General features: G+C 48.5%; 1 protein-coding gene and 1 long non-coding RNA gene across 5 annotated transcripts in view; one reads left to right on the plus strand and one right to left on the minus strand.

Annotated features, from left to right (window-relative positions):
- On the minus strand, positions 1-12343 carry LOC141573898 (uncharacterized). 2 transcript variants are annotated; one of them, XR_012500328.1, is made up of 3 exons: positions 11810-12343; positions 1168-1294; positions 1-511 (listed from the first exon to the last, which is right to left on the minus strand). It is a non-coding gene; the product is annotated as an uncharacterized LOC141573898 (long non-coding RNA). The 2 variants fall into 2 exon arrangements; XR_012500327.1 differs by lacking the exon at positions 11810-12343 and adding an exon at positions 1613-1686.
- The window catches only part of ERN2 (endoplasmic reticulum to nucleus signaling 2), a 17763-nt gene continuing 2697 nt past the window's right edge, over positions 11182-26247 (plus strand). Inside the window, exons 1-17 of one of the 3 annotated variants that reach the window (XM_074346199.1) lie at positions 11182-11402; positions 13049-13154; positions 13515-13548; positions 13777-13849; positions 16856-16928; positions 17049-17156; positions 17477-17578; positions 18498-18762; positions 20504-20582; positions 20675-20822; positions 20930-21051; positions 21771-21926; positions 22137-22305; positions 25265-25346; positions 25485-25674; positions 25758-25857; positions 25934-26133. In XM_074346199.1, coding sequence (XP_074202300.1) covers positions 11310-11402; positions 13049-13154; positions 13515-13548; positions 13777-13849; positions 16856-16928; positions 17049-17156; positions 17477-17578; positions 18498-18762; positions 20504-20582; positions 20675-20822; positions 20930-21051; positions 21771-21926; positions 22137-22305; positions 25265-25346; positions 25485-25674; positions 25758-25857; positions 25934-26133 — 2100 coding nt within the window. In that variant the 5' untranslated portion in view covers positions 11182-11309. The remainder of the gene's footprint in view (positions 11403-13048; positions 13155-13514; positions 13549-13776; positions 13850-16855; positions 16929-17048; positions 17157-17476; positions 17579-18497; positions 18763-20503; positions 20583-20674; positions 20823-20929; positions 21052-21770; positions 21927-22136; positions 22306-25264; positions 25347-25484; positions 25675-25757; positions 25858-25933; positions 26134-26247) is intronic. The other 2 variants (XM_074346201.1, XM_074346200.1) reach the window with 2 other exon arrangements.

The raw sequence follows: 26247 nt of genomic DNA on the forward strand, positions 1-26247 counted from the left end.
TCAATATCTTATAATAACCTTTAATGAAAAAGAATATGAAAACAAAAACAAAAACAAACAAACAAAAAAGAACTTGGGATTTGTTATCAGATACATCAACGTTCAAATCCTGGCTCTTTAATTTTGTTTTTAAGTTATGTGTCCAAGGAGAGTGAGCTCTAAATTTCTCTAAAAACTTCTCTGTAACTTAGTTTTGTCATCTATAAAATGGGGGTAATGGTGGGACCTATTTGGTAGGATTGTTACAAAAAAATATATGAGACTTTACATGCAAGGCTCTTGGCACAATGCCTGGCGCCTGGCAAACTCTCCAGATCGTCCCTCTTGTGGTTGTTCTCTGTCTTTCCCTTCTCCTTCCTCCCAGTCCCAGTTCTGATGGACTGAAAGGATTCACACAGGTGGACTGGTTTCCTCTTCAGGAGCTGGCTTGGATCCTGTTGGTCCATCAACATTTCCGGAATCAGGTGGTTTATTTCAACTAGAGTCTCACCTGTCTCACTTTTCCCAAGTTCTAGAAGTCAATAGGACCCAGAAGGATATCTTAGGACCAGCATTACACACCCAAATTTAGAAAATACAAGAAAATGGCAGAACCAAAGATGAATACAGCAGAAGCTTGAAATCAAATCACTGACTGTTTCCCAAAGTAGCATTTTCCAACCCAAAAGCAAGGCCCCAGATCCAAACTCAGCTCATGTTATTGCCAGCCAAAGGGAAAGCGTGTAGCAAAGAAGACAGAAGAAAGAAAAGAGATGAAAAGCTTTCTTGCTTTCTTAGCTTTGCCAAGATGCCCAATGTCCCAATTTCCCCACCTCTGATCTTAGAATTCATGAGAGAAATCCCTCGTCAAGTGGTTCCTCCCCTCTTATTCCAGGGGTGAGGTGGAGAGATAAGTCTCCTATTGGTGGGATGTGTCTCCTCTCTGAGCAAGTGGCATCTTACACACTCAGACCAGGGGTTCTTGAACCCTAGGGTGCATGAGCATCATCTCAAGGGTTTGCTGAAACACAAATTGCTGGGCCCCATTCTCAGAATTTCTGACTCAATGGGGCTGGGGTGGGGCCAAGAAGTTGTCATTTTAACACATTCCCAGACTCTGCACTAGAAACAAGCCCCAGAAGAGATATCAATTTGCAAGAGTTTAGCCCACTTGAGGTGGGAGCTTACCCTCAAAAAGTGCTCCGGCTCCCATAGTCCGAACATCCAGGGAATCTGAGGTTGGGTCCTCCAGAGCAGAGCCTGAGACAGGGACTCGAGGGCAGGGTGGTTTTGAAGGAATCTCTTCAGGGGAAACCTGTAATGAAGCAAGTGAGAAACAGGATAAGGCAGGGGGACAGACGAAGCAAAGATGTGGTCTGGGTGCGGGGTGGAGGATAAATGATACTGCAGAGTGGTCCCTTGTTGAGATCAGGAGGACAACAGAGAAGGGAGCAGCCAGGTGACTTTTCAGGAGAGACAGCTCCCATCAGCACAGAGCGATGCTCCGGAGAAGGAGACAGTTGTGAGCTGTGAGCAGTCACCACTCACTGCAGCTGGGACGCAGTGGTGGGACACACAGTGTCTACTGCACAAGGGAACTTCCCCCTGACCCCACAAGTAAATACTACTCAACAGCATAGTGCTCAGCAAGCCTGGAGCTGAAACTGCAAGGTTTTGTTTTTTGAAGAGGATGGGGTTTTCTTTTACAATGTTCTTAGATTTTTATTAAGGAAATAAAACAAAGCTACTATGTTTGGGACCCATCATACTTTGCCCATAAGAACATAGATCCTGTTTCTCTGTTTGTTTTTAACCTTTTATTGCCATGTAACCAGTGGTGGGCTGGTAAAATTTTAACAACTGGCTCTAAATGTCGTTCTGATATGTGCCCTGGTTGATATTCTTGCTTACATTAACAACAAGGAAGAGGAAAATGTAACAGTGAAGACGTATTTTGAAACCACTCCTTCTTCAATGATGTGAACAGCTTCTTTGCTGAATCAGATAATAGGTTTCAAATATGAAGAATATTTCCTTGATTCCTTTTTTTTTTTTTTTGGTGGGAGAGGTAGTTAGGTTTACTTATTTAATTTTAGAGGAGGTACTGGGGATTGAACCCCAGACCTTCTGTATGCTAAGCATGCACTCTACCCCTTGAGCTATACCCTTCTCCCTCCTTGATTTCTTTTATGCCATCCACAGAGGCAGAACACTTTTAAATCCAGTCTGTATTAACATTGTCTTCCTCACTTTCTTAAGTCTAGGCAATGAACAAAACGATAAATCAAGCCCTGATTTGTATCATTGGACGATTTCCATGGTGTAAATACTCCCACTATGGCTGATTTCAAGCCGTTAATGTGATGTCGCTGAGCATGGAAGTGGAATGCCATGTGTGCAGTAACCATTATGTAACTTTTCCAGCAAACAGATACCATGGATGTAAATAATCTCAAGAGCAGAGTGAACAGAAAAATAATTAGGAAGTGATGAGTTTTGAATAGTTACTACGTTTGTTTTAAATGCAATATATTTAGTTGTAAGTTTACATAATTTAACTTTTTACAATGGCCATGATTAACTGACAGCTCACAAAATTCTGGGGAAGGTAACAATCAGCTCTCGTGAATCGACTCCAGCACACCAGTGAGATATACACAAAGTTTGCTACCAGCACCCGTAAGAAGAAAAAAAGGAACATGACCAGATGCCCGGAAGACTCCGTCGAGCCTCCTCGCGATCACTAGCCTCCTTCTCACCCGAATTTAGGGCGGGTAACCAATACGCGGACCTCCAACAACGGGGATCAGTTGACCTGCTTTGCAGGTTTCAAAAATGGAATCGTAAGCCTGAAGTTTGAAGTGTTACCACTAGAGGCCTCTCGTGAGGCACAGACAGAAGGCTCCGCCTACAGGACTTAGAATGCGCGTTCCAAACCCAGTCCTGGGTGCTTACTCACCTCTCTTCGCTATAAGGGGACGGCTGACTACTCACTACCCCCGGTGGGAGGAAATAGAGAAATAACTGAGCACTGAATCTGGGCGTGGGTGAGTCCCTGGAGGAGATCTGGGACCACAAGTTCCCCAAGGGAGATATGGGGACCAAGTGTTGGCAGAGGAGTCCCAGCGGGGGCTCTGACCTCCAACTCTTGTGTGGGCAGCCAGTGGGCTAGTCGGCCAGTGAACGAGGACTGCTTCTGCCCTGGTCATCACAGGCCCGGCTGCCTCGGTGGCTCCTTTATTCAGACCAGGTGAACCCATGGAAGAGCAAGTCAAAAGAAGAATAGGGTAAACGAAGTATAACGGAGCTTACGTTCACAGACTCAAGCAGACTTAGGTTTCAATCACTGCCTCTTCGCATTCTAGCTTTGTAAGCTTGGGCAAACTTAACCTCTCTAAAACTTAGTTTGCTCATCTGTAGAATGGGAACAATAAAACCTTCCTCGCAAGTTAGTTAACAGATTAGGTTAGATCCTGTATGTGAAGCAAGGAAAGGCTCATATATTTTTTCAACAGTACTACTGTTATAGTCGGGATAAAGAGGAGACTCCTATTTTGTTTGAGAAGGCGTTCTAGTACTCAGTTATGCACAGAACTAACAAGGAGTGGAAACATGGAGATTAAAATTGCTCTGTATAGTATATAAACAGGTATTTCATTTGGGCAAGGAATTATATGCACATTAATGCATACACACACCCCACATATATATGTCTACTTTTACATACATGGGTTAGATATATGATTTTTTTTGAGTAGCTTTGATTTTTTTCCTTTTTTGCTGGTTTTACCCCCTTCTTAGTATAGCACACCACCTCTAGCATACCGCAGAATCCTTGTTAACAAACCAATATATTGTATTCTGTATTTTCACCCTTACTCACCTAAAATAATTTACATATATATATACATATACCTGGTTTTACAAAAGTAGGTTCCTATAATGCTCTTTCTGCATCTTGCTATTCTTACTCTAACTCGTAAAAATCTTTCCAAGTTAATTAATACACTCTATTATTTTTAGTGGCTGCGTAATACTCCAAAGTGCAGGTGTTCTGTAATTAGGTCGGCTATATCTCAGTTGAAGGATACTTGCTTTGTTTCTACTTGTTTGTGCTAAGAACAATGCTCCAATAAGCACCCTTATACCTCTACCTTTATAAACTTTTAAAAATAATTTTTATATAAAGATCTTTTATTTTTATTGGAAAGATCCCCACGAGTGGATTTTCCAGGTCAAAGGGATTATGCAATTTTTATGTTGAACAATTGTTTCCAGACTGCATTCCAAAAAGCCTAACAATTTACATTTCCACCAGCCCCATATGAGAGCATACTCTTCCCCAAATCCCTGGCAGCAATAGGCTTTGGTTTCTTATTTTTGTTTGTTTGAGTTTTTTCTTCTTATGATGGACATCTTCAAGCATCTTGAAACGAAATAGAATAGTATAATGAGCCCCAAAATACTCACAACTCAGCTTCCGCAATTATCAACATTCTGCCATTACTATAGCCTTCTTTTTAATTTTTGCAAATTTATGGACATAAAGTGATATGCTGGTTACTTTTTTAAAAATCTTGTTTTTGCATTTCTCTGACTGCTAGTGATTCTGAGCACATTTTCATACGTTTTGGTTCATCTTACGTAAGTGTCTATTCATAGCCTTTGTATATTTTTTGGTTGTCTTTTTCTTGTCAATTTATAGGAGCAGTTTATACCACAGATATTAATCTTTATCTTCTGTGTTGCCAATCTTTTTTATGCTTCTTTATGGTATCTTTTGACCTTCTAAAATTTTTTAAAGTATTTTAAATAATTTTTTTTCTTTTACAGCTTCTATATTTTCTGTATCACAAAAGAAACTACCCACCACCTCCACCACCAAATGTAAGCTGGTAAAACCACTTTGGAAAATTGTTTGGCAAAATCTACTGAAGCTGAACAAATACATATCCTATGGCCTAAAAGTTCTACTCCTAAGTATACGCCCAACAGAAATGCATAGATGTGGTCATCCCCAGACATGTGCAAGAATATTCATAGCACTCCATAGTAGCCAAGAACTGGTAGGGGAAAAAATAGTACTGCCCATCAACATTGGAATGGACAAATAAATTTTGGCATATTCATACAGTATAATATTGTACATCAATGAGAGTGAACTACACTTGATGACATGGTCAATCTCACAAAAATAATATTGAAAAAGAAACCAGACCTAGGAAAGAATATGTGGTATGATTCCATTTATATAAATATCAAAAATAAGTAAAACTAACTTATGGAGTTCAAAGTCAGGGTAGAGGTTATTCTTAGAATGGGGCACAAGGGACCTTCTGGGTTACTGGTCATATTCTTTTTTTTTTAATTGAAGAAGAGTCAATTTACAATGCTGTGTTAATTTCTAGTGTACAGCATAGTGATTCATTTATACATATATATATATATATATATTTCTTTTCATATTCTTTTTTATTATAGACCATTACAAGGTATTGAATATAGTTCCCTGTGCTATACAACAGGACCTTGTTGTTTATCTATTTTATATACAGTAGTTATTATCTACAAATCCTAAACTCCCAATTTATCCCTTCCAATGCCCTTTCTTTCCTGGTAACCATAAGTTTGTTTTCTATGTCTATAGGTCTATGTCTGTTTTGTAAATAATTTCATTTTTGTCTTTTTTTTTTTTTTTTTTTTTAGATTCCACATGTAAGTGGTATCATATGGTATTTTTGTTTCTCTTTCTGGCTTACTTCACTTAGAATGATGATCTCCAGGTCCATCCATGTTGCTGCAAATGGCATTTTATTCTTTTTATGGCTCAGTATTATTCCATTGTGTGTGTGTGTGCGCGCGCGTGTGTGTATCAAAACTTCTTTATCCAGTCATCTGTTGATGGACATCTAAGTTGCTTCCATGTTGTGCTATTGTATATAGTGCTGCTATGAACATTGGCGTGCATTTATCTTTTTAAATTAGAGTTTCTTCTGGAGCTGATCATATTTTGTTTCTTGATCTGTCTACAGGTTAAACAGATTTGTTCACTGTATGGCCTATGATTTGTACACTTTTCTGTAAGTATGATTTTTTTTTTAAAAAGTTGACAAGATCTACTCAAAAAACCCTGCACACAGATGTTTACAGCAGCTTTATTCATAACTGCGAAGACTTGGAAGCGACCAAGATGTCCTTCAGTAGGTGAATGGACTAGTAAACTGTGGTACATCCACACAAAGAAATATTATTCAGTGCTAAAAAGAAATGAGCTTTCAAGCCATGGAAAGACTTAAGGAAACTTAAATGCATATTAAATGAGAGAAGCACAGCTGAAAAGGCTACATCCTGTGTGTTTCCAAATATGACATTCTGGAAAAGGCAAAACTAGAGAGGCAGTAAAAAAATATCAGTGTTTGCAGGGGTTGGAGGGGAGAGAGGGATGAATAGGCAGAGAACAGAGGATTTTGAGGGCAGTGAAAATACCCTGTATTACACCATAATGGTGGACACATGTCATTATACATTTGTCCAAACCCATAGAATGTACAACCCAAGTGTGATCCCTAGAGTCAACTACGGACTTTGGGTGATAATGTCATGTCAATGTAGGCTCACGGATTTTAACAAAAGTAGTACTTTGGTGGGAGATGTTAGTAATGGAGGTGGCTGTGCAATTCAGGGGCAAGAGGTGTATGGGATATCTCCGGATCCTCCATTCAGTTTTGCTGTGAACCTAAAACTGCTCTAAGAAATAAAATCTATTTTTTTAAAAAGAATGAGAAAGATTTACTTTCTTCCTGATGGAGAATTATGCCAAGGAATTTATTAAATTTTCCCACAAATTAAAATATTCTCTTTGTCATTTATTAAATTCTCACATATGCTGGTGTATATTTCTGTATTCTCTATTTGATCTAACTGACATATTTTTCTATTTGTCAATTCTTATGCTGAAATTATATTGATATTGTAGTTTCACATATCTGGATAAGACACGCCCCCTTCTCATTATTCTTTATTTTCACACTTTTCTTGACTATTCTCAAGCATTATTCTTTTTTTTAACAATTTTTATTGATTTATAATCATTTTGCAATGTTGTGTCAAATTCCAGTGTTCAGCACAATTTTTCAGTCATTCATGGACATATACACACTCATTGTCACATTTTTTTCTCTGTGAGTTATCATAACATTTTGTGTATATTTCCCTGTGCTATACAGTGTGATCTTGTTTATCTATTCTACAATTTTGAAATCCCAGTCTATCCCTTCCCACCCTCCACCCCCCTGGTAACCACAAGTCTGTATTCTCTGTCTGTGAGTCTATTTCTGTCCTGTATTATTCTTATATACAATCTCTATTTTAGCCAAGTTTTAAAAATCATAGAATAAGTTTAATATTATAGGAATAACAGAATTTCATTATGCTTATGATTTAATTTAGAGAGAATTGATTTAAAAATTTTTTTTTCAGATATTAACGTGAAGAGAAGTATTTTTCAGGGTTTGTAAAGGAGACATTTTTATATTTACGAAATGATTATTGCTACATAGAATAAAGATCTCCCCAGTAATGTCCACATCCTTATCCCCAGAATTTGTGAATATGTTAGGGTCCATGGCAAGGAAGATTAAGATTGCTCGTTAGCTTATCTTTTGTTTGTTTGGTTGTTTTTTTTTTTTTTTTTTTTTTTTTTTTTTTGATGGGGTAGGTAATTAGGTTTGTTTGTTTGTTTTTAGAGGAGGTGCCAGGGATTGAACCCAGGACCTCGGGCATGCTGAGCATACACTCTACCACTTGAGCTACACCCTCCCCCCTGAGAGTCCATATTTAAACATTTTTATTTAGTTATGCATTTAATTTACAATATCATATTTTTTAAATTGAAGTAAGTTGATGTACATTATATGTTACAGCTATACAGTGTAGTGATTCACAGATTTTTAAAGATTATACTCCATTCATAGTTACTATAGAATATTGGCTATATTCCTCATGTTGTCCAATACATCCTTGTAGCTTATTTTATACCCGAGAGTTTGTACCTCTTAACCCTCCACCTCCATCGTGCCCCTCCCCCTTCCCTCTCCCCACTGGTCACCACTAGTTCCTTCTCTACATCTGTGAGTCTGTTTCTTTTCTGTTATATTCACTAGTTTGTTGTGTTTTGTTAGATTCCACATGTAAGTGATACCTTACAGTATTTGTCTTCCTCTGTCTTATTTAGAGGGAATTGATATTTTAATCATATTAAGTCTTCCCACACAGGGTCATATCTCTTTATTTATTCACATTTTGTTTTAGTTTTATAGCTTTCATAGGGTTTTGCAGTTTTCATACAGGTCCCGTGCCTTGTTTTTTTCCATAACAGAGGTGGTAGGGAATGAACCCAGGATCTCGTGCGCGCCAAGCACACATTCTACCACTGAGCTATACTCCCCCCACACCCCCCTGGTTCTATGCCTTTCTGGTTAAATTTATTCCTAAGGATTTCCTTTTTATTATTATCATGATTGGAATATTTTTCCCATTACTATTTCTGTTTTCTCCATTCGTTTGCTAGAATGGAGAAAAGCTTTTGGATTATGTATGTGTCTAGAAGCAGAGCACAAACCGAGGTGTGGTGAATAAATACAACTTTATGTCTTTATAACTCAATATAACTTTTTATTTTAAGCTCCCTTTGTGCCAGGTGGAAGAAATTCACTCCCATCTGGCTTTTCCCAGCTTTTCTTCAGGGTGGGTTTAAATTCCATGGAGTTAACATAGTACCAGGAAGCAAGGGGCACTGAGTCCTTGTCATCATCTCTGCCAGCCAGCATCCCCTGAGACGCCCATGGTCTCATTGTGTCCTGCCTCTTGTCCTTACTGGTCTCTGCTGCTTTGTCCCTTTTTTCTTTCTGAAGAGTCTTTCCCTCCTGCTCACTCCCTCCCTCTCTCCCTCCCTCAGGCATGTAGGAAACATCCCCCCACCTCCATCTCACACTAGACAGTGGGAACCTCCCTAATGTCCCCTCTCTGCCCAGACATAGCACGCAGCACCCCTACCCAGAAAGTGAGACATAAATCCCCTTTCTCTCGGATCCCACAAGTCTATGTGGGGTCCTGTCCTGGGGTAAGGGGGCTGCAGAATGGTCCCCCTTTCTCAGGGACCTGCAGCATCTTCTCACTCCTTGCTCCTCCTTATCCTCCTTCCTCTCTGTGTCTGGGGAATCTTCTACCCTCATTACTTATTCTCTTAGGTCTCAGTTCATGCTATGAGTTATACAAAAACTCAAAAGGTTAAAAAAAAAAAAAAGCTTCATTTTCTCTCTTTCTGCTTCCTCATCCCTTCTCTGAGATAATAAATTCAGAGCAGCCTTGCTGGATTAGGAGAAGGGCTGTTACGGGGAAAAAAAGCTCTGGAGGGGAAAATGTTGTTAATATTTCGACACAGTATCCACCAGACCTATAGGCACTGGAAAAACAACACTGGAGGAAATATGACAGAATGTTAACAGAGATACTCCATTTCCAGAAGGTGGAAACATGAATGAATTTTCTTTTCTTTTTTTTTAATTTTGCAAAGTTTCTAGAATGTATATTACTTATATCAACACACACACACACACACACACACACATGTTCCAGTTCACTTGTAGTTTGTATTCTATTCAAATCAAGTTTATCACATGAGACATTCCTGTGGATCCAAGCATACTTAACAAACACAATGTGCATTCCAAAACAAATAAATGTACAGTGTACAAAATAGAAAGTGTAAAGGCGGGCTCATTCACACTCTTGGTAGCATGGGTTGGTTTCTAGAGTGGCAAGCAATCATTTTTTGTTATCAAGTTAGGATTTCCATGCTGATTTGGGTGCAATGGAACAGCTCAGCACGAAGGAGTAACCAAGCGAACTAAAGACTCCATGATGTACATATTTCTAAAAGAGGTTTTTCTGCCATGAGCCAGTTGGGTTTTCTAAGGCTTTTGATGACCATATGGTTAAAGAAAGCCTTAGATTTGGGATGTTCTTAAAAACAGAGCCTGAGACAGGGGTTCTTGCTCAAGTGATATGTTGGAAAGAACTCTCTAACGGGGGTGAGAGAAGCAGGATGGGCAGAGAAACAGCCAAGGTAAGGAGGGGTCTCAGCTGGAGACCAGCTTCAGCCTGATCCCATGGGGACCTCTGGAACACAAATTGCACCGCACAGAGTTGGCTCCACCTTGAAGCAAAGGGGCCAGTCTTTTGTACCCCCATGTCAGCCCATCATGGGCAGGGGCACTGGGCTGCTCCAGTCACCAGGGGCAATTCTGTAGGGAAGTGGGCACATGTTAGCCCTTAGCAGCCCGTCCTCGGGACAGCTGAGGAATGAGGATGCCAGCCAGACAAGATTTACTTGGGGTTACTTGAGCAAGCTTGGGTGATTACGAGCTGATTACAGCATGGGTCAGGGTCAGCATGCAGGAGCAGGTGACACCGAAGACACCAATGATGGTGGGAAGATTTCGGGTGGAGAGGAAAGCTATGGGCCAGCTGGCAAAATCTTCAGTGACTTGTAGGGGTGTGACCAAGAGGGCAAGGATGACAAAGAGGGGAGAGGGAGATGGTGGCAGAGTCAGGTTGCATGATTGTCAAATCAGCAGGGATTTTTTACACAAAGAAGAAGGAGAAACGACTGAGTCAAAGCTTGAGAACTAACTGGACCCCTGCAGTCCGGGAGGTCCGCCTGCAGCTGAGACTGTCACTGCGGTAGCAAGGCACACTTTGATGTGCAGGTCTGACGCCTAACACTTAGGAGTCTGTAAGTTCTACGAAAACAAGGACCTTGTCTCTCCTGCCTACCAGGCTGGGATAATAAATAAATATTTATTGAATGAATAACTGAGTCAACCAATTAATCTGTATTTCATCACCTCTCAGTAGAGGCCACCAGCCTAATAACAAAGAGCACAAGCTTTGAGGTCAGAAGTCTGAATCTGAATTCGGGTTCTGACCCCGAGCTTTAACATCGGAAATGCTGTGACGATTAAATGAGTGAATGGTGGACATAAACATTTGGCACAACACTTGGCGGGTGGTAACTTCCCCATGAAGGGCCTCAGTTGGTACAATCCCCTTTCCGGGAAAGCTCAGAGCCATCCCTCGCGGGGTGACGGGGAGCGGGGTGCGGGTGTGTGTTGGGAAGGGCGGGGGAAGGGGCGGCCCTCGGGCTGAGGTCGCGCCCGGCCTCTGCGCACCCAACCGGCCCAGCCTGGGGCGGAGTCTCCTCCGTCCCGGGGAGCCGTGTTGGCCCCTGGAGGCACCGAGGAACCGGGCCAGCCGTGTGGCTGCCGTCTATGCGGCCTATGGCGAGGATGGCCCAGGGGGCTGGCCCGTGGCCACCGCTCCTGCTCCAGCTCGTGGCGCTGCTGGGGACGCTCGGGCCACAGGTGAGAAGCGGGCGGACGGGGAGCCTGCAAGGTCGGGTTCCGGGACGCAGGCGGCTGGGGCGCTGCGGGGCCACAGGGGGCGCCCCGCCTTCCCAGGCATCCGGGATGCCCCAAGTCGGCCCCTGGCCAGCGAAAGCCCCCTAGCTCTGGGGAGTTGCCAGGTACCCCACTAGCTGGAGAGACATGCCAGGTAGACCCAACACCCCACCCCTCCTGCAGCACTGGGGGTGTGGGTGGAAGGAACAGCCCTTCCGAGGGGACCGTGGCTTTCCAGCCAGGCCTCCTAAAATTTCTGGAATCCTGGCTTCCTTAGAACTTATGATCATCTTAAAGGTCCTCTGTCGAGAAATGTGCCCACACTCAGTTTTACAGACAAACTCAGGAGGATGGCAAGGCTCCCCCCTTACCTGTGACTGGACCTGGGATTCACAAGCTCTGGGATAAATAAGCTGGAGGGATGGGAATCTGGTGCAGCCCTGCCAGGAGCGGAAAAGCCCAGTCTTCAGCAGCCAGAAGGCCAAGGCGGGACTGGATCCCACTCCGCCAGCCTCAGAACCCCCGAACACTTAATGAAATCAGAGAGCTAACTGTTCATGCCACTCCCTGCTCACTGTCACTTCTCTGGACTCACCTCACGGTTGCCAGGTGTGAATGTGAATGCGGTGTGGCCAGATTGGGTGTTTCTAGGAAAAAATGGAAAAAAAAAAAAAAGGCCAGAAATGAGAAAAATTAGAAATCTTGATTTTTTAAAAAAGTGAAGTCGTTCCAATTTTTTAATTGGTAGCTAATTAAAAACACATTTTTAAAACACGATCGTGGTCAACCATGGGCAACCAGTCTGCAGTGTCTTCTCCAGACCCCTCTCCTGGCTGCCACGTTGAAGATCACAAATCAGGCCCAGGAAAGAGAGAGATACAAAGCAGTTTCCTGACTGCTCCCAAACCGCTGCTCCACCCCAAACCTGAGGGTCCCGGAGCAGGACGTGGCCTATGCAAGGGTGCGGCTGGGCCACCCGGATGTTAGGGTTTCTACTAGGAGCTCAGCCCCACCCTGTTTGTTCAAGGAGGGGCTGCAGCAGGTGAGGGAGCCCAGCAGGGGCCAAATGTAAGGGCAGCACCAACCCTCCCTCCCTCCCTTGTGCGCCCCCCTCCCCCACCAGCCTTGGTTCAGGGGGCCCGCTGGGGCCTGGCACCAAAAGCAGCCAGACTGGTCTGGGGAGGCAGAATGGGTCTTCCCCAGAGAGGCAGACAGTGAGGCAAAGGAGAAAGAGACTGGCGTTGGACCCAGAGAGATGGTGGTTCAAGCCCCAGCTCTGCTGTCTGTTATCTGCGTGGCTTTAGGCTGTTCACCCCACCTTCCGGAGAATGAGTCTCCCTCCCTTGCACAGTGGTGAGAGTAATAGCACCGATCTCTTAGGGAGGCTGTAAGCGCCACTGAAGTCCTTTTGTAAAGGAGCCAAGGTCCCCTAGCTCCCACCGTAACCCCTCTCTAGGGTCCTGGAGATCAGTGGCTAGAGCCAGCAGCTTCCCCAGTCATTCTTCCTCTGTTTCCCTCTAGGGGATGGGGAGTCACAGCCAGCCCTGCCTGGAGCAAGGGCTAGGGTGGTCCCAGGCCTCTCAGAAGAGGTGACTTTGCTTCCACTGCAGGTCCAGACCTTCAGGCCAGAGAGCCTCCTGTTCGTGTCCACCCTGGATGGAAGTCTCCACGCACTGAACAAGCAGACGGGGGACTTGAAGTGGACGCTGAAGGGTGGTAAGCAGGGCAGTCATTCCTCCCTCCTTGGCCCCTGAGTCGGGGCTGAGGGAGGTCAATGTAGAGGGCAAGAACATGGGGTCTAGAATCCAATCAGCAGGTGTCTGCAGGCACCTTCGCCACTTACCAGCTGTGTGGCCTTGGGAAAGTCACTTCACCTCTCTGAGCCTCAGTGTCCTCACCTGTAAAATGGGACTAAGGGTAACGACCCTACCTCACAGAGTTCTTGGGAGGATAACATCACACTCATGTCAAACGCTTGGCTTGGCGTCTGGCACACAGCAAGCACCCAATATGGGGTATGTCTTTTAACGGGGAGTCTGGAGGGAGCTGCACATGCCTGTGTCCCTGTCCCTGCAGATCCTATCATCCAAGGGCCAATGTACGTCACAGAGTAAGTGGACCTTCAGTCTTTTAAGGAGCAGGCAGCTGGGAGATGGGGAAGCCATAGTTGCTGGGATGGGTGGGTATGCTGGAGGTAAGGGAAGACATTTGGGTCTGGAGCCCTGTGGTACCTCCTGCAAGGGTGGGCACCTACCTGCAGGGAAGTTGAAGGGAAAGGGGGCCTCTTGCCACCAGGGGGCGTGTACCCAACTTTATCCCATTCCTCTCTGCCCCACAGGACAGCCTTTCTCTCAGACCCAGCTGATGGCAGCCTGTACATCTTGGGGACCCAGAAACAACAGGGATTAATGGTGTGTTTCCCTCAGTGCTTGGGGTGGGCGAGGGCCAGGGCTTCTGTTAGCCAGAGCACCGAGGGGGCAGAGGGGGCTTTATGGTCAGAATCTGGGTGTCCTGCAGAGGAGTAAGTCTGACAGCACTAGGGGAAGGCTGTCTGGAGGGGCAAATTCAAGTTTTGCTTTTTGGAACTTTCTGGAACTTTTTCCCCCCAAATATTTTCGATCTGCAATTGGTTGAATCTGCGGATGCGGAGCCCACGGATAGGGAGGGCTGAGTGTATCACTTTCACTAGTGTCTCATCAGCCAAAGCCGGTCACGTGGCCAAGCGCAGAGTTGGGCAGGGTCAGGATTCTGACTGCGCCGGGGGAAACCTGCCAGGAAGGTCTAGGCACGTGATTTAGGAAACTGAATTGGTGAGAAATGTCCGTGTGTAGACAGGCATCGTCCCAGCAAATGGATGGCTCGCTGCAAAAGAGGAGCTTGAGGAGGTTTTATTACGGGATTATTTACAAAGGTGTGGGCCGAGTACGGGAAACCGCAAGGCAAGGTGCCATGTTCTGTGGCCCATGAACGTGGGGCGCCATTATCAGCCCTAAGCTCATAGGGAGGGAAAGGAGCAGTTACCACAACCTGGAGCCAGAGGGGGGCAGACTTAGAGGGCCACCTGGTAGGGGCTGAGGCCTTTGAGGGAGGGACGCAGCCAGCCCACCATGACTGTGGAGAGGAGACCGGGGAACACATAACCCTGGTCCTGCCCTCTCCCCATTTTCACAGCCCGCCTGGAAGCCAGAGCGTAGGGTGCCCGCTGACTGAATCCAAACGAGTATGTCTCCTGGGGACTGAGTGGGGCAGCGAGTGGATCTCCAGTCCTGTCCACCGCCGGGGGTTGTCATCGGGCCTTAGTGGGACAGGTGTGGTTGTCAGTCCCATCACTCCCGCTGCGCCAGGGATAAAGTCCAGTCGCCCTGACAGAGCACGTCAGGCCATCTGTGATCTGGGCCGCCTCATTCTGCAGCCTCATCGCTCACTTACAGGCACGTGTGCACACACACCTGCACGCACGCACGCCGTTCAGTTTGCTGAATATGCCAGCTCTGGGGCTTCACCCGAATTGTCCCCACCATCTGGAACCCTCTTTCACTCTGCCTTTGCTTCCCGGACTCAGTCAGGATCGGCCAGAGCACGCTGCAGTAACAGCACGCTGCAGTAACAGCACACTGAAATCTCCGCGGCTCCCCGGAGCTGGCTCCCTTGCTTACACCCTGTGACCTGCGTCGGTCCCCGAGCTTCTGTGCCCTGTGGTCTCCTGGAGACCCAATCTGCTAGAAGCTCTGTCTCAACCCGAGCTTCTCGGTCACCGAAGCAGAAAAGGGGAAGGTGGTGAACCACACACTGGCTCTTGGCATGTCCGTGTGGAAGTGACGTGTCTCTTCCGCTCCCTCCCTTTGGCTAAAGCACATCTCATGGCTGTGCCCACTTAAGGCAGTCAGAGCAGTATGTTCCCAGCTGGAGTCCATAATAAGAGCCAGAGTATTTGTGAGAAGTGCGCCCCTTCCCCAGCCGTTTCCTACTCAGCCCCTGTGTCCCAATTTAAAATCCAAACTCCATCCCCACCTATGACCTTGCCCCCAGCTGACCTGACTTCTGGCCACTTTTCTCCCCCCATCCCCTCTCCCTCTTGCTGCCCCTGCCGGCGATCTCTGCAATCTGTCCCTCTGCCCAGAGGGCTCTCCCTCCATGTGCTCCTAAGGCTCACGCCTCACTTGGCTTGGGGTCTTACTCCCTGGCTGCCCTATGTCAAATCACCCCCTCTCCTAGTTCTCTGAGTTTGTTTGTTTTAATAGCATTTACCACTACCTGGCATTATGGTTCACGTGTTGTTATGTACTATCTTTCCCCCCATACACACACACCAGAAATGTAATTCTGTGCAGAAAGGTACTTAGTTATCACTGGGTCCCAGCACCTGGCTAGTGATAGGTGCTCATTAAACAGCAGCTGAATAAATGAGTGAATGAACAACTGAACTTTGCCCGTCAGTCCTTCTTCAGTCCCCCACATCTGCATCAGGCACCCTCAACTTCACGTGCTCCCCAAGCACAGTGTAAGCACACACATCAGCTACAGGTTGTGTTGACTCTTGTTGTGGATCCTGACTCTGCCCCGGGAAGCCCCAGTTCTCTTCCCCTAGGTACTTCCTTGCGCTTGGGATGCTGTCTGGCAAAAGCTCGGTATGTGGAGTTTGGGATTTTTTTTTTTACTTTGATATGATTTCAAACATAAGGGAAAAAAAATGCAGGAATAGTACAGAGAAATTCTTTATTCCCTTTGCCCAAATTCATCCATTTTTTAACATCTTACCACTTTCAGTTTACCATTCTCTCTTAATAGGCAGATAAATAATATACTTGTATATATAAAATTTCTTTTTCTGAACTATTTGAGAATGAGTTACAGACACTATTCCCCTTTATTCCTAAAGTGTCACTGTGTATTCCTGAAACACACAATAGCCTGAATGTAAATTATCAAAATCAGGAGATTTAATGTTGATGCAATAGTGCTGTCTAATCCACAGTCCGTATTAATTTTGTCAAGTGTCCCAGTGGTGTCCTTTATTGTTTCCAGTCCAAAACCAGGATGGCCCCTTGAGTTTGGTCCTCATGTTTCTTGGGTATCCTTTAACCTGGAGCAGCCTCCCTGAAGCTGTCACAGCCATTGAAGTTTTAAAGTCTTGGCAAGTGTTTCTGAGGAGGTTGTCAGGCCAGGATCAAGACATCAGGTGGCATCTTGGCACTGGGTGTGGGATTTGCTGCAGCTCCGTAAGGGGTCATGTAGCAGAGTGGTTAAGTGTGTGGGTTCTGGAAGCTGCCTGGGTGGGTCCCAGACTGTCTCTGGCTCTGCTATGTTCCAGCTGTGTGACATTAGCCAAGTTACTTAGCCTCTCTGGAAATGGGTATTATAATAATTGTACCTAATGAACAGGTTGTATGTGTTTCTCTGCTCTTCCTGCTCCTCAGAGACTGCCGTTCACCGTCCCCGAGCTGGTTCATGCCTCCCCGTGTCGCAGCTCTGATGGCGTCTTCTATACGGGTAAGCATCTCTCCAGCCTCTGAGTCCAGGTCTAGCAGGGACGGGACCTAGGTCAGGACGGACAGGCTGCATCCCCTCTCCAGGCCATCTTGAGAGCAGGCACACTTTCCACCTCCACAGGCCGGAAGCAGGATGCCTGGTTTGTGGTGGACCCTGAGTCAGGGAAGACACAGATGACGCTGACCACAGAGCAACACTCTACCCCCCGCCTCTACATCGGCCGGACACGTGAGTCAGGCCCCAGCTGCTCCCCAAGCTCCGGGCAGCCCCACTTTTGCTCCGCCCAGGCCTGGCAATTGCTATCCAACTGGCCTGAGTCTGGGCCAATCAATCTGTCAGTCAACAAACACTTCACTGAGCACTGAACAAGGAGCTAGGGACACAGCGGTAACCAAAACAGACCCAGCTTCTGCCATGTGATGCTCAGACTCTGGCCTCCAGGCCGGGTGCTCAGGAAGCCCCAGACCCCACAAGATGACGTCCCCTGGGTCGGGGTGGGGGAGTGTCACGTGGGCACTCCTGGTAACCTTGCTTTCGGGCATCCCCAGAGTACACGGTCACCATGCACAACCCCAGAGCCCCGGCCCTGCGCTGGAACACCACCTACCGCCGCTACTCAGCGCCCCCCATGGATGGCTCGCCTGGGAAATGTGAGTTCCTCCTTTCTCTGGCACCACCTGGGAGCAAGGTCCCCAGCTCAGGGAACCCTGAGTGGCATCCACGACCAAGCCCCACCACATTCAGACCCACCTGACCTCAGAGGGACCCTGTGTACTGAATGGCACACCCCTGATGGGCAGCCCTAAGTGACCCCCCTCAGCACCCAGCCCGACCCTCCTGTACCCTGAGCAGCCTTAGCACCCTAACTCCTTCACACTCCAGGCGAGCCCACCCAGGTCACGCTGGGTGACGCTACACATCCTGAGGGACTCCAAGCAACCCCTGCACCCCCTGAGCAGTCTGTACGTGTTCTAACTGACCCCCAATGTTGAATGACCCCTGACAGATGACCTTTAGTGACCTCCCACAGACTGACCACCCCCTTGATATTATGACTGCCCTACTGAAACGCCTGAGTGACCCCACAGGTGCCTCTAAGCCACCCCTCATACCCTGGCTTCATGATTCCATGTGAGAACTCATGCAGGTGACCCTGACACATCACAGTGACACCCACAGGGCCCCTGACTGACCCCCTTCAGGTCCTGAATGACTCCCAAGTGACCCGCATGTCTCCAGACCACCCTTGTTGACCAGCAGCCAGTGCATGACTGACTACCCCACATCTCTCTCAAGTAACAAGGACCGAGTCACATACCTCAGTCACCTTTGGGTGACCCTGCCAGACCCCTCTACCTCATATTGCTGTCCAGTTGACCCCAACTGATCGAAGTTACCCAGTGAACTTCCCATGTCCTGATCACCCTCCAGGTGATCTCACCTGACCTCCACACACCTGAGTGGCCCTCCTGATGGCCCACCCTCAGAGCAGCCTTCCCGCTCAAGATGCTCTGAGATGCCTCAGGTCAAGCTCCCTGACCTCATCTCCCCGGCCACCTTTCTTGGCAGACATGAGCCACCTGGCGTCCTGTGGGATCGGCCTGCTGCTGACTGTGGACCCGGGGAGCGGGGCAGTGCTGTGGACCCAGGACTTGGGCGTACCCGTGACGGGCATCTACACCTGGCACCAGGACAGCCTGCGCCAGTTGCCTCATCTCACACTGGCTCGCGACACCTTGCACTTCCTCGCCCTCCGCTGGGGCTACATCCGACTGCCTGCCTCAGGCCCCCAGGACACGGCCACCCACTTCTCTGCCTTGGACACTCGGCTGCTGTAAGTGCACATGCCTTGGGGCTGGGGCCTCTGGCAGTGGTGCAGCCCAGGTGCAGTGCGCAGGCGTGAAGTTCCACCATGACACACCAGTTCAGCTGAAGCAGGGGTCAAAATCTTACAAACAGTTTGGTGAATAATCAGTGCCCTGCACCACCCACCATGTGCTCCCAGGATCCCCTGGATAAACCCATTGTTCAGCAACTGATAGGGTAAGATCTGGCCTAGGAGGGGCCTCCGTGTCTCCACCCCAGTGCTATAGCTGGCACCTGTTCTGCTCGGTAGGTACTATATGTTTGTTGGTTGTTAAAAAGTTTAAATATGACCCTTCCTTACAGCACCAAATACCATAGTGTCCCCATCTTGGGGCACCAGGAGACAGACTGGGAAAGTCAGGGATTATCCATTCGCTCAGTTCATTCCACAGACATGAGCTGAGCCCTTGCTATGGAGCAGTCTGCACTCTGGGAATGCAATAATATAACCAGTGTTCCGACTTACAGAAATCTCAGGGTCCAGTGGGGCAGAGAGCTGTCAAGAGGCAACCGTAATATGATATAATAAAAGAGGAGATAAGAGAAGTATACGGTGTCATGGGAATGTATATGGGGGGCACCTAAGTCGAGACTAGGGGCAGGAGGCAGTCATAGAAAGCTCCCTAGAGGAAGGGACATATAAGTTGAAACCTAAAGGATGAACAGGAAATGAAAGGGAGAGGGAGAAAGAAGGGTATCGTGACAACCAGGGAACAGATTGAATTAACAAATTAAATAAGGCTGGAGAATATCTCTGAGCAGGGAATAAGGTCTGAGGCTGTTAAGCAGGAATCTTGTAGGATCATTTAAAGGGTTTGGGACAAGGCTAAAGAGAAGTCCCTGGAGGGTTTTAGGCAAAGAAGTTATTTGATCATATCGACCAGGCTGCAGGGTGAAGAACACCTTAGAGTCACAAGGGAGGAAGTGAACACATAGAATATCGCATTAGTTCAGGCAAGAGATGAAGACACTTTGAACCATGGCAGAAACACCAGAGATGGAAACACGTGGAAGGCAACAGATACTAAGAGGGAAAACCAGTAAGAATTTGGTGACTAGAGAGTTTTGGTGATTGTGAGCAGAGTCAACAGTTATGCAGAAGCACATGACTGCTGTCATTTCAGAGGCAGGGAACATTAGAGGAGGAAGAGGGGAGGAGCAGGCAAGGAATGAGGTGATGAGTTCAGATTTAGAAAACTGAGCTCTTGAAAGTGGTCTGGGCTAGAAACAGATTTAGAAACAGTGACTCTAGAGTTTGTATCAGTTAGCTTTTGCTGCATAACAAACAACCCCCCCGCCAAATTTAGAGCTTCAAAATTTCTAATTTTTCAAGATTTTGTGAATCAGCTGGTGGCTTGGCTCAGCCTGGACCATCTAGAATGGCTTTACTCATCCTGTGCCATGATCGGTGGATTATTTAGCCCTCAGATGTCAAATAAGATCTCTCATGCCCACACACACTAGCCTGGGTTTCCTCTCATGGTGGTCTCAGAGTTCCAAAGAACAACATGAGAGGGCAAGCCCTGAAGAACAAGCAGTTCTCAAGCCTCTACTTATGTCTTACATTATCTATTGCCTTATTGGCCAAAGCAAGTGACATGGCCAAGTCCAGAGTCAGTGTGGGAGGGGGCACAGACGTGGATACTGTGGGAACTGAAACCGTCCACAACCATCACTCATTCTTTTCCGCTTTCCCTCTCCCCCACTAGGATGACGCTGTATGTGGGTAAGGATGAAGCTGGCTTCTATGTCTCTAAAGCACTGGTTCACACAGGGGTGGCCCTAGTGGTGAGAAGGGGGTCTCTGAGGGGCTGGAAAGAGGGGATGAGAGCAGGAGAGGAGCCCTCCCCCGACTCATGACTCTCCATCTTCTTCCATAGCCTCGTGGACTGACCCTGGCCCCCACAGATGGCCCCACCACAGATGAGGTGACACTCCAAGTCTCAGGAGAGAGAGAGGGCTCACCTAGCACTGCTGTCAGGTACCCCTCAGGCAGCGTGGCCCTCCCCAGCCAGTGGCTGCTCATTGGTGAGACTCCCAGCTCAAATTTGGAGTAAGGGACCTGTGAGCCCAGGTTCTAAGCTGGAAGGCTGAGGTTGCCTTCAGCCCACTGACTTGTTTCTTCTGCCCCTCAGGACACCATGAGCCACCCCCAGTCCTGCACACCACCATGCTGAGGGTCCATCCCACCCCAGGGAGTGGGACTTCTGGGACCAGACCCTCAGAGAGCATTCAGGCCCCAGCTGTCTTCTTGGAGGTCAGTGCTAAAAGGGCAGAGGAAAGCAGGGAGAGGCAGCAAGCAGGTGGGCAGCCCTTGGGTCATTTCCTCGGGTTTCTAGGAATAACATTTAAGAGTGAGTCAATTGACCTCACACAATTTCTTGGAAGAAAAACTTAACTTTGGTTATTGTCAGAGACGTGCTAGAAGTGTCAAAAAGTTACTGGCTACCTAAACTGTGAAACGTGGGTCACAGTTTTCTTTATTCTTCTTCAACTGAAAGGTTACAAAATATTTAATAAGTGAGAAAATGAAAACAGAAAAAACTGTAAAAGCATGCCTTCCTGGGAGAGGACTGGACAAGAGTCACCAGTAGTTCAAGGTTAGAAGGAACAGGCATGATCTGGAGAAATAATTCTCAAATCTAGTTGCTCATCAGAATCACCTGGAAGCCACTGACTTCAGCCCCACTGAATCCAGAATCTCTGGAGGTGGATACTTGCACTTTTTGGTGACGCCACAGGAGTATCTGTATTTTTTAGCGACACTACAGGAGACGCTGGTCCTCAGCTAGGTTTGAAAGACAATCGTCTGGGGCACCATGATGTTTCACCGTGGAAAGTGCCGCGTTTCCCACCAGACCACTCACCTACCAGCCCTTCAGCTAAGCCCAGCCCTATGCTGGGTGATGCAGAAGGGTTAGTTAGGGGGTCCACAGTGGGAGGGGCTGCTAAGAGTGAAAGTCTCTTTGTCCCCAGCTCCTGAGCCTGACTCGAGAGGAAACTTCGAGCCTAGAGCTGCATCCAGAAGAGAAAACCCCAGGCCTGTACCCCGGACTGGGAACTCAAGACCTGCTGGCAACCAGCCTCACCGCCCTCCTCCTGGGAGGATGGATTCTCTTCCTGATGAGGCAGGTAAGCCCATTGCCCCCGACCTCAGGTCCATCTCACAGTCTTCCTAGGGGCAACTCTGCTCCTCCTCTCCAAGGCCACTTAGCAACTTTGTCCCCCACCCAGATCCGATTCAGCCCACTGTCTTCCTTTTAGCAGATCCCCGAGCCCCCGATCCTGTGCTCTGTGTGTTAACGCTCCAGGGCCAGGCTGGCTCAGGCCCTCATGTTTCAGCAGCAGCAGCTGGTGGTGGAGAAGCAGCAGCAGCAGGTGCCCCTGGCACCTGCAGGCCCTTCTCACATCTCACCGGAAGCTCAGTGCCAGCCCTCGGGGGCCACCCCACAGAGCCAGAAGAGGATTCCAAACCCCTCAGAGCAAGACCAGCCCCTCGAAGACCCTGAAGGTGAGCTTGTGTGAACAGGAGAGGGGAGAGTCGGGGACAGAAAAGAGGGGAGGTTTAGCTTCAAAGTTGGTTTGTTAGAAGCCGTTATGGTGGGGTAGCGAAGCCTAAATGAGTTCATTGGAAAGCACTTCGAATAGTGCCTGCTGTGTAGTTGAGCCCTCTAGAAATGGCTGCCATCATTTTTATTGCTGTCCTTTTGAAGAACCCTAGATGCAAATAGAGGAGTTGGATCTTTACCCAGTTCTGTTAACTTTGATGAATTGCTTAACTCATCTGAGCTTCAGTTTTCTCATCTGTCAAATGGGACTAATAACACCTACCCTGTTACATCACCTTGTGATGAGAGGTTCCCATCCCAATTATTATTAAATCATACCTGGTCATGTTATTGGCTCACGGGTGGGCCAGGTGGATAAAGTAAACAAGCGAAGCAGCCATGTGGGAGAGAGAATAGGGAGTGGTGGGGACTGTGGCAAACTGGAAAACACACGCCTGATCTGAACTGCTGTGGTAAAGCCTGCCTTGTTTACTGCGACACTATCAACACAGAGCATAGCTCAGGGGGAATCAGTGACTGACAGTGGGCCCTGGAGAGTCTTAAACAGCCATTCTCAACTCAGTAAATATAGGTGGAGTGAATGTGTGCTGGGAAGGTGTGAGGAACAGAGAGAGTTACAGTTAATAGTCTGGGACGTGCCCATCTGATATACAGCTGTTTGGAGTCCAGTGCATCAAAATCTTGGTTTAGTGCAGGGAGAGTCAAATAAACGAATGTGGCAGATGACAGAAAATCTTCGAGAACCACTCTCCGAAAAGCCCTCCAGTGCCAGCACCTCGTGGCAGCCTCTAACCTCTGGTTAGAAAGTCTATGTCAAGAACAGTGACCTTGGAAATCTTGGTCCTCCCCTTGATGTGGGGAGAGGGGCGTTCCTCAAGGCCTTTTATTGGTTCACAAAATCTACACTGGAATCACATCCTACTCTCATTTAACTTCCACCAATTCATCTCCCCAGGCTTGGTTGGGCATCCTTCAGGCTACATGGTGTATTCAACAGTAAGTGGATGCAATCAAGCCTGAATCAGAGCTACCACAGGGCTGACACTATATGGCACTTCCTGTGTACCAGGCACTGTTGTAAGCACGGTGCAGGCGTGAACTCGTGAGATATTCACAACATTCCCGGAGATGGCTTGCTGTTGTAACATTTATTTTATTTTTAAGGAAGATGAAATGAAGGCAGGAAGGTCCACGGCACCCCCACCACAGACACACAAAGCCAGTGGCAGCTCAGGGACTCCAAGGCAGGTCAGCTGTGGGACAGTAGTTCTGTTTGCACTTTGGTGGTGATGCCCATGAAGGTGCGTGACCAACTTTCAGGGGCTTCCCAACCCGTGTAAAGGAGCAACACAAGGCATCACGTGTTCTCAGGGTTTCCAGAGGGAGTTCTGCCTTGACACCATTTTCCCCTCACGTGACAGTGGTTGACTCTGCTTTAGAACTTCTCTCCTGCCTTTGCTGCTTCCCCATCATCACGATAGAGAAGGCTGAGCAGGTGGCGGCGAGTACGCGTGTGCAGACAGGGCCTCCCCCCACCCCCGTCACTTCTGCGCTCAAGGCCTTCGTGGCCTGAAGTGTGGCCTCCATCCCGGCGTCAAGGGTACATGTGAAGATCTAACCCAGAAAGCGCGCAGAGAGTGTTTACCTCACGCCAAGGGCATCCAGAGCAGGGAAGGCAGGCGTGCCAGAGACGGGACCAAGAACCAAGCAGAACCAAGTGAGTGGTACCCAAGAGGGGCCGGAAGTGCTCAGGGACCCGCACCTGGAGCCGGCTGAGCTGCGCTTGTTCAAATAGGCTTTTGAGCCCCTCTGTCCCTGCTTTCTGAGCTGCCGGAGAGGCAGGCACATCTCACCTGTGGGCGATACGCTTCCAGCCCCGAGCCCACACTCTGGAGGGTCCAGCGCACACAGATCAGGTTACTGCTTGCATTTCATCGACAGATGAGAGTGGCTATTTAAGTAGATAATTCAGAGCAGTGCTGAGGGACAGTTCGATACTTTTCTCACTGATCTCTGATGCTAATTTTCATTTACTTTTCCTAAAGCTGATTAGAGAGACCAAAGCTGGCAGCTCTTCCTAAGGAGAGTGTTCTCAGGGCCACTGAGGGGCGTATAATAGTGGGTGCCAGACACACTTAGCTGTATGCATGGGGCCCCTGGGAGCTGGGCAGGGCTCAGCCTGCCTGGACGGACGTGCCTGGGCCACTGGGAGGGGGGTCTCTCGAAAGCTGCCCAAAAGGAACAGCAGTAACTACCTGAGTCCACTGCCAGCCCGAGCCAACCCCACCCTTCTTAGCAGGAAACTGAGGCCTCCTTAGAACTAACTCTGGGGCAGCTCAGCGTCCAGATGCCCGCTTCCTGCCCGTCCCCTCCTGTCCAGGACAACCCCGTCCTGTCCAGGACAGTCTTTTCTGAGACAGCGCTCACTCTCACCATGTTTCCAGCTGCCAAAACTCACCTTCCTGTTTGAAGCCAATTCCTCCATTCAAAGGGTTCATTGTAACTGGTGGAGGTGGGGAGAGTGACAGAGGAAGGAAAGGAAAGAAACCTGGGCAGAAAAATGCCAAAGAGGGAGAATGATAAAAGAAGCCCGCACAGCAAACCTCTGCTCTCCCCTTTCTTTATTAATCCTCATAATCCTGCTACGCAGGCTCCTTAGTGTTAGTCCCACTTCACAGATTAGGAAACCAGGGCACAGCGGCTAAGCCGCTTGCCCAAGTACACACAGAGCAAGGGGGAGCTCCAGGCACTGGACCCAGGCAGCCTGGCACCAGGCTGGGCATGCAAGGTGGAGGCCACAGAAAGGTCACGGCGGCAGGGAGGGTCTGGACGGGGCAGGGTGATGGCTGTGGGCGGTGAGCAGAGGCTCCCTGAGACCTCCCCCCATGCCTGTCCCCTCAGCTGAGCTCACCGTGGTGGGGAAGATTTCCTTCAATCCCAAGGATGTGCTGGGCCGCGGGGCAGGCGGGACGTTTGTATACCGGTGAGTGGCAGCCGGGCGCCGGACTGGAGATGGCCCCTGTCCCTTGGAGAGCCATTCTTTCAAAGAATCCCCAAGGTGGGTGCAGTTCCCAACTTTCTCCTTCATCTGCCCTCTGAACCTCCGCCTGCCACCTCCCAGGGGACAGTTCGAAGGGCGGGCGGTGGCCGTCAAGCGGCTCCTCCGTGAATGCTTCGGCCTGGTCCGGCGGGAGGTGCAGCTGCTGCAGGAATCCGACAGGCACCCCAACGTGCTCCGCTACTTCTGCACCGAGCGCGGGCCCCAGTTCCACTACCTCGCCCTGGAGCTCTGCCGGGCCTCGCTGCGGGAGGTGAGGCCAGCGCTCGCTCGGGGACGGGCGGGGTGGCGGGGGTCCCGGGCCACAGAGTGACACTGCTCCTCGCTGCTCCTCAGTACGTGGAAAACCCAGAGCTGGACAGCTGGGGCCTGGAGCCTGAGATGGCGCTGCAGCAGCTGATGTTGGGCCTGGCCCACCTGCATTCCTTACACATAGGTACCAGCCGCCTCCCGCCCTCCATCCCAGGCCCTGCCTGTCCCGCTCAGCTCTCAGCTCTGCTCTGCTCTCACAGTGCACCGGGACCTGAAGCCGGGCAACGTTCTCATCGCGGGGCCCGACAGCCAGGGCAGAAGCAGAGTTGTCCTCTCAGACTTTGGCCTGTGCAAGAAGCTGTCTGCCGGGCGCTACAGCTTCAGCCTCCGCTCGGGCATCCCTGGCACAGAAGGCTGGATGGCGCCCGAGCTCCTGCAGCTCCTGCCCCCAGACAGCCCCGTGAGTCGTCCTGCCACCCTCGGCCGCAGGATTCCCTCCCTGCCCAGCGCCTCTTCTGTCCACGCTCCATTTCACCCACAGTGTGATCTATAGTCACTCCTGTTTCTTCACCTG

This window comes from Camelus bactrianus, chromosome 18 (genome assembly GCF_048773025.1).
Source record: "Camelus bactrianus isolate YW-2024 breed Bactrian camel chromosome 18, ASM4877302v1, whole genome shotgun sequence".
Lineage (NCBI taxonomy): Eukaryota > Metazoa > Chordata > Mammalia > Artiodactyla > Camelidae > Camelus > Camelus bactrianus.